We start from the raw sequence: 12597 nt of genomic DNA on the forward strand, positions 1-12597 counted from the left end.
GTGGCCATCCCCAAACCCTGCTGCTTCAGTCTTATGAGAGCTGGGTTAGTCCAGTGCAGTCAGCCTCTACCTGGAAGGTTAGGCAACACAAGGAGCAGAGCATCTGGGGTGTCTTCCTAGGGATTGGTGATGCTTCTTGTAATGTCTCTAAAAGGCCAGTAAGAACAGCAATACAGAATAGACTGTTCTACTTCCACAGTACCTAGAGCTATGCCAGGGGTATATGGGGAAGGAGCTACCTCCTGCCAGCAGGCCTTGAAAGGATAGGCAAGGATTTATTACACTCTCAAGTGTAGGAACTTTAAAATTAGATTCCTCCAAGGCTTGAGACCAGGTCTGCTATATTTTGGAGATCAGATGGGGTAAAGCGTAGAAGATCAGATCAGACACAAGAACATGGAGGCCAGGTCCTGGTACTTTTCTTGGACCATCAGATAAATGTACAGATGACCTCTCATTAGTCCAGCTCTGATCTGACTTTGGGAGGTGTGGGGAGATAATGTATGATCTACAGTGACTTACACATTTTACCATGCTCAAAGGCATGCAGATGGGATTGGATTTGGGAGTCGGGGAAGGAACAGAGACTCCACTGAAGTTCTCAGTTTCCTGGTTTCCTTCAGTGGCTGTCTCATTGCCCCTCTCCTCCCTGGGTTTAGGTTTCAGCTTCCTGAGAACAGCTGGGAAATGCCAGTATAGAGCGAGTATGCATCTTCCTCAATCCTAATTTTTCATCCATGTGGAGAGAATTCCACTAGTGGCTCTACTACTCTCTCTCTCTTGCCTGATGTGAGTTTGGAAGGAAGGAAGGGCATGCATAGCTTTGTCCCTCCATCTCTCAAGATCGGACTACCCAAAGCAAGCTTATGTTCTGCTCTCCTGTGTCGCATGAGGGGTCTGAACCCATAGGAAGGCTACAATGACCCTATATTGTGTCTGCCCAGGTAGGAAATCTGGTCTAATCCTGAGGTCCTATAAAGGAACCCCATCCCACCAGAGGTATAAACAGTATTCTCCAGTATCTGCTTTGCTGATAATAAAGGCAATATTGGCTCTCCATTTGCTCATTCCTTTGTCTTATTTTTTAATTGGCTCAGAGCCTGGTCTGGGAAAAGAGGCTGTCATGCATTGACCTCTTCAGACTCTAGGAGCTGTGTTTGCAGAAAGAGGATTTGCTGTGTCTGGCCAGCATGGGATTTGGAGCAAAAGAGCCACAGTCCCAGGAGAATCTCTTCCCTTGATGAACTGCAAAACCCTCTTTTTCCAAGACTGGATCCCAGAGGTCTGCTCAGAGGCAGGAGGATGAATGGGAAGACCTCCATGGGAGTGGAGGGGTCTTCGCTTAAGCAACATAAATACTCTTGGGCAGACCTATCACAAGAACCCAGCCAAATGGATAAAGGAGAAGCTAAGACTATTGAGCATCCCTTATACCTACCATAACTTCTGGAAGACCACCAACCACACCTAATTTCTCTCCTCTCTTGGACCTCAGTTTATTCTATGACTCCCTGAATGAAAGCCAAACACCAGAATGTGAAATACAGTGCAATTTATTGAGAAAAGAAAGTGCAACATAATCATCACCAGAGGATCCACAGCTGGGGGAATTAAGGGGACAGAGGCAAGGTCAGGACATGATGCCAATGTGAAGAAGGCACCCTGAGAACCAACAGTCTAGAGAACTTAACCATTCACCCTCTAGCACCCCCGCCTCCTCAGCAGGGCTGAAACATGCCTACTTCAGACCATCGATCGACTCCCAGTGAGAAAGGGAGATGGGCCAGGGTAGGAACAGGCCAGGCTGGAAAAGCCCACAGTGGTATGGGCTCAGGTATTGCTACCGTCATCAGGAGCCATCACAGGCTCATCTGGGGGCATCATCCTCTGGGACTAGCAGCTGGACCTTCCTAGCCTAGGAGAGGTCTTGGGGATGGAGGAGCCAGGAAGAAGTTCAGCCCCTTCTCCGGGGAACTTGAGGAAAAGCGAGGCTGAGGTTGGCATTTGTTGATGCCAAGCAAAGTAGGAGGTGCTGTGGCAGGCTGAGAGGGATGCAGGTGGGCGTGGATACGTGACCCCAGAGGATCACTTGGAGCAGTGCTGGCTCGAGCTGGTGGTCTGGGAGAAGCGGATGCTGGTGCTGCCTCCACTGCCAGACTTATAGCTGCTGCCTCCTGAGGTCTGGATGCCACCAGAGGCGGAGCCAATTCCACTCCGGCTCACAGAGCTGCTGCCTCCGCTGCTGACCCTGCCCCCGCTGCTGCCACTCTGGTAGCCGCCGCTGCTGCCACCACTGAGCCCTCCATAGCCACCACTGCTGCCTCTGCTGCTGCTGCCGCCTCTGTAGCCACCGCTGCTGCTGGCACTGACCCCTCCGTGGCTTCCAGCAGAGCCGCTGCTGGTGCTGGTGACATTGCTGATCACCGCTGCAGAGAACAGGCACTCAATTCAGGCAAAAGCCTGGGTCTGTATCACAACTCTACCCTGCTTGGCTTGTGAATTGGAGGAAGGTGCTTAACTTCTCTGAGGCCTCAACTTGTAAATAAATGACAAGAGTGAGCCTGGCTCTCTGGCGTCCTTCCCCAAGAACAAGAGCCAGCAGCATCCATGGAAATTTCTGATTCTCCAACCTAAGGAATTCCCCAAGACCATGGGCATTTTAGCTTTGGCCTTAGAGTTTCCCAGCTTATGTGAGAAGGCGAGTGTGTGGCCATGGCCCTAGCACTGTTTGGTGGCCTGGTCTCCTTGCATGGGCCAGCCTCTCCTGCTGTAGATCAGTCAGTGAGGGTGTCTCTGTGGCCACCCTTTCTGCAACCCAGGGAGAGAATTTTTGAAGGGCTACTTACAAATGCACACAGCACTCTGACACTCTCCAGACATCCTACAAAGGAAGAGAAAGAGATGTGGACTATTTCTGCAATGAGTCACTAGCCACAGAGCTGAGGGTTCATTACCTTGGGAGCCACGTTCCCCTATTTGCCCTACTAGAGGTCAAGCTCCCGGGGGAAGAAGGCTATTCCAAGTGTCTCTATGACCACATCTCCCCAGGAAAAGGAGCTTGTGGGGCCAGGGGATGGGGTTGAGGTGCTCAGAAGCTTCACCAGCCATCCTCCATTTCTCCATCTGTCTGCCCTCTTTCCCTTAGTTTCCAGAGCATCTGTTCCAGGCAAAGTGCTCAACTACCCAGCCCCCAATTGGTTAGTCCCGCCTCATCACTCTTCCCCTGCTGAGACCGTCTTTCTACCTCCCTCACCCAGCCCTGGTTTTCTTCTGGTTTTCCTCTCCCAGGAAGCCTTCTCCAGTGAGCCTTCCCGGGGTGGGGGTAGGGGTGGTGGTTCAAGGTAAGGTAAAATGTGAGAGGGGCTGACACTCAACACATGAGGAGCTTGAAAATGTCCTGCCCACACAGCCCATCTTTCTGTGCCTCATTCATGTTCATGGAACAGGCACGTCCACACATCTGAGCAGACATGGAGTGTGTCTGCACCCCTTGCCAGTGTGGGCCCCCCTGTGGTCGACCACTCTGTCCTTATCCCACAATCCCCAGTACATATAGCACCATCTTCACTCTCACACCTTTCATTGATTTATAAAAAAAAAAAAAAAAAATCCATAAGCTTCCTTCTCACCCCTGAGTTCTGCTTCCTCCATCAGATTGGGAGCTGCCTGAGGACAGAGGTTCAACACAGGATGCATGGAGCAACGAGTCAGCAGAAAGATCTCTCAATTCTTGACAATCCTTTGGCATTTGATATCCACTCCCTAAGCCCTTAACTGCTGCTTGATGCTGTGCTATTTTTCCAGAGTATGTGTGCATCGGCCACCTGCCCTGTGGACTCAGCCTCAGGGGTGGAAAGTTACAAGACTCTCTCTACTGTGCTGTCCAATATGGTAACTGCTAGTGACATGAAGCTAGTCACATTTATTAAAATTAAATTAAGTATAAAACTCAGTAGTTCCTCAGTTGCACTAACCATTAGTACTCAAGTGACTAATGGCTACTGTACTGGAGAGCACATAAAACATTTCTGTCATCTCAGGAAGTTCCAGGGGTACCTGGATGGCTCAGGTGATTAAGCGTGCAACTTTGGCTTAGGTCATGATCCCACAGTTAGTGAGTTTGGGCGTCACATTGGGGTCTCTGCTGTCAGTATAAAGCCTGCTTCGGATCCTCTGTCCCCCTCTCTCTCTGCCCCTCCCCACCTCAAAAATAAATAAACATTTTAAAAAAAGTTCCAGTGGACATCACTATAACTTTTGTCATAACCCCAAAGCACTTTTCCGTACTCATTGCTCATAAGAATGATCAACAGAGCTGTGTAATACATATATCCATGGTAAATAGGAGAATTGGACGATCTTGATTGACAAAAAAAAAAAAAAAAAAATGGGGGGCACTTGAATCCTAAATTCTGTTGTTCAGGAGGTTCCTTACCCCTTGTCTGAGTTGTCCTCTCCAATCGTCTTGCTCTCTTTCTTCATTATCAGAGGTCACTCTAAAATCCTATCTGGAGAATGCTGGCCCCACAGCCCCTCACCTGCATTCCTCGCCCTCCAGAAGCTTGCGGTAGGTGGCGATCTCCATGTCTAGGGCCAGCTTCACGTTCATCAACTCCTGGTAGTCCCGCAGCAGCCGGGCCAGGTCATCTTTGGCCTTCTGTAAGGCAGCCTGCAGCTCTTGGAGCTTTGCATTGGCATCCTTGAGGGCCAGCTCCCCACGCTGCTCAGCTTCAGCGATGGCCACCTGCAGGTTGGCGTTCTGGGCCAGGAGGAGGTAGGAGACTAATTAGCATAGTGATCAAGAAACAGCTGATTTTTCCTGAAAGTTCTTTTCTCCATTCAGCATCCCTCTATCCCTTACCACAATGGCACATGCCCAGAAAACAGAAGTCCATTTTGCAATTGGTCTATTTATCTATGGCCCACTGAAACTAACTCCTGTCTCATCAAGAAAAGGAACACTGGGGGCGCCTGGGTGGCGCAGTCGGTTAAGCGTCCGACTTCAGCCAGGTCACGATCTCGCGGTCCGTGAGTTCGAGCCCCGCGTCGGGCTCTGGGCTGATGGCTCAGAGCCTGGAGCCTGTTTCTGATTCTGTGTCTCCCTCTCTCTCTGCCCCTCCCCCATTCATGCTCTGTCTCTCTCTGTCCCAAAAATAAATAAACGTTGAAAAAAAAATTTAAAAAAAAAGAAAAGGAACACTGGGACACCTGGGTGGCTCAGTCGGTTAAGTGTCCGACTTCAGCTCAGGTCATGATCTCACAGTTTGTGAGTTCAAGCCCCGCGTCAGGGTCTGTGCTGACAGTTCGGAACCTGGAGCCTGCTTCAGATTCTGTGTCTCCTTCTCTCTCTGTGTCCCTCCCCCCACTTGTGTTCTGTCTCTGTCTCTCAAAAAAAAATAAATGTAAAAAAAAAATTTTTTTTAAAGAAAAGGAACACTGATTCGCTGGTAAAGGCAGTAGTGGTAACTGGTAACTGGTTTTCTGCAAAACTGTTAAATACTCCCCTGCCTAATCAGTTTATTCCAGTGACACAAATTAGCCATTGAGGTAATGTGAAGCTCATGACCAATAGTTCATGGAAGGTAGATCCTACTGAGAACGGAGGGTTTAAGGCCCTCCCTACAATTGCAAGATTTGCTGGGAAAGCCAGCAGGAGCAACCATCTCTCCTTAGGGAACTTGGAAGATTTCTGAGGGAATCTCAGGAAGAATGGAGTCTCCCAGAGTCTGCTGTCCCACATGTGACACCATGGAAGGACAGAGAAAGCGTGTGGCAGAGGCACAATTGTTGCTACTCTTTCTCCCCATGGCCCAGAAGACCTCCAGGATCTCTCCAATAGGACCCGACCCACCTGCTTCTTAACATTCTCGATCTCGGCCTGCAGCCTCTGAATCATCCTGTTGAGCTCCATGATCTCACTCTTAGTGTTCTTGAGGTCATCTCCATGCCTGCCGGCCGTGGTCTGCAGCTCCCCAAGCTGACAGAGGGGAAACCAATCAACATAGCTTCACAAAGTGTTAGAATATTCTTGATGAAGATCAGCGGGACCTAAACCTAGAGTATGCAGGCAAGGAGAGGGCTCCCACCTTGGTCTGGTACAGAGCCTCAGCCTCTGCCTTGCTTCTCTGGGCAATTTCCTCATACTGGGCCTTGACCTCGGCGATGATGCTGTCCAGGTCCAGGCAGCGGTTGTTGTCCATGGACAGGACCACGGATGTGTCACTGACATGACTCTGCATCTGAGACAGCTCCTATAGGGAACACGGATGGTCATTCTCAGCATCTCTTGGCCCCAGGAAATGCTGGGAATGAATAAGTCCAAGAATCTTCTACCAGCAGAGATATCCCAAAAATGGGGCCAGGAATGGAACAGTCAGAAAAATAAGCTTGCATTTCAGGCCTGGCTACAGCCTAAAAGATGCCAGGCAACAAAGTTAAAGAAAAAAAGTAAATGTGCAAATAGAATAAGGTTGTCAGCCTGAGAGTATCAGTCAGTGAGTTCAACTGTGGGGGTTTCCAGGGGACTGGAGTAGGGAGGAGTGCTCTGAAGGAACTAGCTGTGATACTGGCATAGGAGCCAGAGGGAAGGTGTAGAATAAAAAGGGCTGAGGACAGAAGGAAAACAAAGAAGTCAGAGAGGGACCCTGGCCTTGTGGCCCAGGTCTATGCAGGCTGGGTAAGCTAAGTTAGCATTTCCCAGGTGGGGTGTAGCTGAGTTCCGAGCTCTGTTGCTGGTTTTGTGAGTGTTTTGCCCCTTAACTATCCCCTAAAGTCTTGCTTGGGAAGCATGTCAGAGAAGATGCAGACACAAAGGCTCTGGAGCCCAGCAAACCAAGAAATCAAGGAATCACCATCTCATAGAGGGTCCTCAGGAAGTTCAGTTCATCTGTCAGGCTGTCCACCTTGGCCTGTAGCTCCACCTTGTTCATGTACGCAGCATCCACATCCTGCGAGGTGTGGAGACGGGCAGTCAGACACCCGAAAGAATGACCCGCAGCCCCCTTACCACCCACAGCTCTTTCCTAAGCCTTTGTCCCTCCTCTTGTCCCTCCCCTGTCCTCCCCCTAATTTCCACTTCTCACCTTCCCTCTTAATAGAAAATCAAAGTGGTTTTCTTCCCTTTAGTTGCTTTGACCAACCAAACCCTGGTGCTTTAACAAAATATAAACCATATGGAGTATGGGTAGATTAATCACATTTATCTAACATGTGAATTTGGAGGTTTGGTACCAGGTAACCAGCCTTCTGAATAGAAAGGAGGATATTCGGGGCGCCTGGGTGGCGCAGTCGGTTGGGCGTCCGACTTCAGCCAGGTCACGATCTCGCGGTCCGTGAGTTCGAGCCCCGCGTCGGGCTCTGGGCTGATGGCTCAGAGCCTGGAGCCTGTTTCCGATTCTGTGTCTCCCTCTCTCTCTGCCCCTCCCCCGTTCATGCTCTGTCTCTCTCTGTCCCAAAAATAAATAAACGTTGAAAAAAAAAATTTTTTTTTTAAAAAAATAAAAAAAAATAAAAAAAAAAAAAAGAAAGGAGGATATTCTATTCTTCTCACTACTTCATCTTTACAATCAAGTCAGCTGCAAGTATTGGCTGATTGTTCTTATTAATACCATCCAGGGTACCCTGTAGGCTGCAAACCTTGATTTATGCTACAGATAAATCCTTCATTATTTGTTCGCATTACTGATCAGTTCATTAGTCACAGTGACATTGTAAGGCATCTTTCCTCACCAATAACCTATTTAGAGCTGCTTCCTTCGTTTCCAAAACTGTCAGGAAAAATATAAACCCCACACCCAGCATAGGGTCACTGTGCCCCAGAGCTGCTGGCTCTGCCCTGACTCCATGGGGGTGGTGCCCAGAAATAGAGCCTTGATCTGTTCCTCCCCGCTTGCTCACCTTCTTGAGCCCCACAAACTCATTCTCAGCTGCATTGCGCTTGTTGATCTCATCTTCATATCTGGGACAGAAAGAAGCACATATTTGGACAGTGACATTCCAGAAATAAAAAAAAAAAAATTGAGGATCCCAAGCACTCATCCAGAATCTTCTCACCAGGGGACAGGACCAGCTTCATGGGCGTGTGACCTGTGCAGTTACACAGGTCCCTGGGTTCAGAAAGTCCTAACAGTTTAATGTTCCGCTGGCACCAACCCGATTTTTTAACAAGGGCCCTGCATTTTCGTTGTGCACCGAGCCCCTAGAATTACATAACCCATCCTGCTTGAAGACCTTTCAAAGCTCAGGCCGCTGCCTCGTCCTCCTTCCTCCAAGCCCAGGTAACAGGCTGAAGTGTGGGGAGATGGGAGAGGGAGGAGGGGAGGAGGGGAGGCGGGGAGGAGGCGCCAGGGGGGTGACTTCTTGTCTGGCTGTGACAAAGGTCACAAAGCGCAATGTGTGTACGTGAGACCCAGAGAGGTATTTGCTCAGACTGGGTGCTTCTGCCTCTGCCCTCTGTTTCTCTTTCCATTAAGAGTTGCTTCTTACAGGAATTTGGGTTAAGAATGAACTCATGTCTCCTGAATGCACCAGGGTTACGAGATTCCTGCTCGTTAATGACTAAAATCTCCCCCAAAGGGTCTGGATCTCATGAAGACTGAAAATGGAATGATTCCAGGAGAAAAGGTTTCTGGGCAATGTCAATCTGAGTTGCCACTGGATTCCCAGAGCTCAGCACTGAGCCCGGCACAGAGCGGTGCCTGCCAGATTTGTGCAGTTGACCCAAGATGGGGCTTCCCCGAAACGGGTGTACCCACCCCTGTGGGTCCTGACCCCATGGATATCTGGAGCTCCCTCCTCACCTCACAGACCTCAGAGGGTATCAACTACAACCCCAGACATGCAGGACAAGGTCGATTGAAGCTACAGAAACAGAGTACTAGACTGGACACATTGAAAGAGTGTTTTACAAAGTGTGGCCCTAGACCATCTGCCAGGTGGTCTCCCCCCTGGGAACCATGGGGCACTAGACTCCTGGGACCTGCCCCACACCCACTGATTCACAATATCTAGGCTGGAGCACAGGAATATGTGTTTCTGACAAGCTTCCAAGGTGATTCCCATGTACAGTAAGTGTGGAGGGCTCTTCATCCCAAAACGTTTTTAATTCTGGGAAGATTCTCTCATCCACCTAAGTTAGTGTAGGAGGGGCCTGCCCAGAGCCTGAGAAACGTGTCAGAATCAGCCACCTAGAAGTCTCAGTTCCCACCCTCTGACCCCTTCCGCTTGGTCATGCCTCACTCAATAAGTCCATCCAAGAGTATTGACTGAAGGTGCAGTCAGGGACAGTTAAAATCTCAAACCGGGGCTACACCTCCCTGCTAATCCCCTGGAAGGCGGAACTCCCCAGTTGGGGCCCTCACTTCTTTTTGAAGTCCTCCACGAGGTCCTGCATGTTCTTCAGCTCTCCTTCCAGGTTCCCCCTCTCCCCCAGAACCAAATCCAACTGCCTGCGTAGGAAACTGATGTAGGATTCAAAGAGAGGCTCCAGGTTGTTGGGGCCTGAGCCAGTGCCTGTGCCCTGCTGCTGGAGCAGGTTCCACTTGGTCTCCAGGACCTTGTTCTGCTGCTCCAGGAACCGCACCTGCATCAGGTGAGAAAGACAAGGAGTCAGCCTCCTGACTTGGGCAAGTGGGGCCAGGCAGCCCAAAGAGTAGAAAATGAACCCAGTTCTCCAACCAGCGATAACCTCTGTTGTGCTGTGTTTTGTTTTTAACTTGGAAGAGTGAGAATTTAGACGGGGGAGAGCTAGAATATGTTTATACCTAGTATCTTCACTTATTCTATCTCAGTTAATCCTCACAACCACCTATAAAGGAGGTGTTACTATATCCCCTCCGTAGACAAGGAAACAGAGTCTCAAACAGTTTAACTTGCCCAAAGTGATGTGGCTACTACGTGACAAAGCTAAGGGTCACACTCAGCACTACCTTATTCTACTAGGATCCTTTGGAACACCTCTACAGGAGGCCAGCATAAATAAAGTTATTTATAATTGTTTTTCAAGTGAACGTTTTACCTCCCTACAGGCAGTGAAAATAGTCAACAAGGTCTAACTTTTCCTAAATTGGGCCATATTGTCCCTAATTGTTTCCCCTTCCAGTTACTCAGCTTACAGCTGACTTGGGTTTAACTTCACACTCCCGGTTCATTCCCCCAGACCCAGCACACCTTTCCCTGCCCCAGCATAGACAGCTCGAATCAAGAAGGTGAGCCTGGGTGGCTCAGCTGGTTGGGCATCTGACTTCAGCTCAGGTCACGATCTTGCAGCTCATGAGGTTCAAGCCCCATGTCGGGCTCTATGCTGACAGCTCAGAGCCTGGGGCCTGCTTTGGATTCTGTGTCTCTCTCTTTCTCTGCCATGCTCCTGCTCATGTTCTGACTCTCTCTCTCGCTCTCAAAAATAAACATTTAAGAAAAAATGTTTTTTAAAAGGTGAGCCAGTTGCTGAGACCTACCACTGAGAGATAGTCCCACAGTTCCTAGTAATGCAAGTTTGAGTTCCAGCTCAATTCCAGTTCGATTATCCAGAAGTTGCTTTGCAAGAGAAATTGAATGTTAGCTATAATAAGCTCATGGCTAATGCCCCAGTCTTAAAAGGGAGAATGAGCATGTTTGGACCCTCATTTCATTTTCCCTAGTCCTATCTCTAGAAGGAAATTGGGAACTGGATTCCCTTTCCTTCCCCTGGTTCACAGCTAGGAAAACAGGGTCCGAAGAGCAAAAAAGTCATGTTCGCTGTCCTAAAGGCCCCAAGGCAGAACCAGGACAAGAAGCCAATACCTCAGGGGTGCCCAGGTGGCTCGGTTGGTTAAGAGTCCGACTTCAGCTCAGGTCATGATCTCACAGTTCATGAGTTTGAGCCCCACATCGGGCTCTGTGCTGACAGCTCAGAGCCTGGAGCCTGCTTCAGATTCTGTGTCTCCCTCCCTCTGCCCCTCCCCTGCTCATTCTCTCTCTCTCTCTCTCTCTCTCTCTCAAAAATAAATAAAACATTAAAAAAAATTAGAAAAAAAAAAAAGAAGAAGCCAATACCTCACCTATGAGCCTGGCAGATCCTACTGGCATCTTTGTATACCAATCCCCTGGCAGCCAAAACCATCCACGCCACCTTTGAGCTTTGCTCTCACCTTGTCGATGAAGGAAGCGAACTTGTTGTTGAGGGTCTTGATCTGCTCGCGCTCCTGGGTCTTTACTTGCCCAATCTGGGGGTCGATCTCCACATTGAGGGGCTGCAGGAGGCTCTGGTTCACAGTCACTTCCTGAATTCCCCCAGGGAAGCCACCAGGACCAAAGCCACCGGGCCCACCAAAGCCACCGGGCCCTCCAAAGCCACCAGGCCCTCCAAAGCCACCAGCCCCTCCAAAGCCACCAGCCCCTCCAAAGCCACCTCCCATTCCTCTGCCACCACCAAAGCCACCACCAAAGCCACCTCCATAGCCACCCCCAAAGCCACTGCCACAGCTGCTACGCCCTCCCCCAAAGCCACCAGCCCGGGAGCCACCGGCCACGCTGATGGAGATGCTCTTGTTGCCACCCAGGCTGTAGAGGCTGCGACTGCCAAAGCCACCCGCCCCACCCCGGAACCCGCAGGCCCCTCCGCTGGCTCCCCCCGAGCGGGCCACACAGCTCATCCTGCTGCTTCCTGAGACCACGGCAGAGCGACCCGAGAAGCCCTGGCTGCCGCCACTGAAGGACTTCTTGCAGACTTGTCTGTTCATGGTAAGAGAGCTTGGAGGTCAGCTAGCAATCCCTTAGCAAGAGCCTAGAGGGATGAAGGCAGAGGATGGGGACAGAGAAGAGGCTGGCCTTTATATACTGAGGAGTTAGGCTTGGCACAAGGAAAGGCAAGCAATTAGCTGAGAGTCATCTTGGGTTTGGTTTGCCTCCCAGGCAATAAGTTGCTTCTAGATTTGCAACACACCTCAAAACTAATCCTCTGGACCAAAATGACTTTGCTTTTTTAGCTTAATCACCCAAACTTGCCACAGCTGACAAAAGACAGGAGCTCTGCTCCCTCCCTTCCTGTGATCTCCTCAGGGGGCCTAGGGAACTCAGACAGCACCTGACCCAGCAGGATGAATTGGATTTTGACACCAGGGAATTAGGAGCCACTGAGCTCCATGACACAGGGGTAAGGACCAGACAACCTCTTCATATGGGCTGAGTCCCTCCCTGTAATGCCAGAGTGTCGAAGCCCCAGTGACATGTCATCTGTGCCCACCTCTTCAGAGAAATATCCAGAGGAGGGCTTGGAGTGGGGGAAGTGGGGAGAAGAGGTGCACTGATCCCACAGAGTCCACTCTGGCACCACTTCAGTCAAACGCATCCATTTAAGCCAGCCTGTCATTTGAGATGAGCAGTGCTGCTCATGGCAAACAAAACAAAGATAAAATGACCCATGGGAAAAGTGAGGGTCATATTTGAAGCAAACAAGTATAAGGCTTGGGAAGAGGACAAAGACAGGCGCAGGGAGGAGCCTCAGACCAAGCCCCTCCACCACCACCCTTGACCCACAGCAGGTGATTTCCGGATCCAGAAGCAAGAGAGGATAGAATGTAGGGACCCTCCAGCTGGTGGGTGGAGTAGTTTGAAAGATCC

General features: G+C 50.1%; 1 protein-coding gene across 1 annotated transcript; it reads right to left on the reverse strand.

Annotated features, from left to right (window-relative positions):
* Positions 1-2058: 2058 nt before the first annotated feature.
* On the reverse strand, positions 2059-11717 carry LOC115518120 (keratin, type II cytoskeletal 2 oral). Its single transcript, XM_030321429.1, has 9 exons — positions 11127-11717; positions 9360-9580; positions 7897-7957; positions 6852-6947; positions 6087-6251; positions 5852-5977; positions 4539-4759; positions 2847-2881; positions 2059-2426 (listed from the first exon to the last, which is right to left on the reverse strand). The coding sequence occupies exons 1-9, from the start codon at positions 11715-11717 to the stop codon at positions 2086-2088; spliced, it is 1857 nt and encodes a 618-aa protein (XP_030177289.1). The 3' UTR covers positions 2059-2085.
* Between the last annotated feature and the right edge of the window lie 880 nt (positions 11718-12597).

Source organism: Lynx canadensis, chromosome B4, assembly GCF_007474595.2.
Source record: "Lynx canadensis isolate LIC74 chromosome B4, mLynCan4.pri.v2, whole genome shotgun sequence".
Taxonomy (NCBI): Eukaryota; Metazoa; Chordata; class Mammalia; order Carnivora; family Felidae; genus Lynx; species Lynx canadensis.

Excerpts from the sequence above, each read along its gene's own strand:
- LOC115518120 (XM_030321429.1), bottom strand. The coding sequence starts at position 11,717 with ATGAACAGACAAGTCTGCAAGAAGTCCTTCAGTGGCGGCAGCCAGGGC. Across the intron at positions 4,760-5,851 it reads TCGAGAATGTTAAGAAGCAG|AACGCCAACCTGCAGGTGGC; the intron begins GTGGGTCGGGTC and ends CTCCTGGCCCAG. Across the intron at positions 2,427-2,846 it reads TCAGAGTGCTGTGTGCATTT|CGGTGATCAGCAATGTCACC; the intron begins GTAAGTAGCCCT and ends TGTTCTCTGCAG.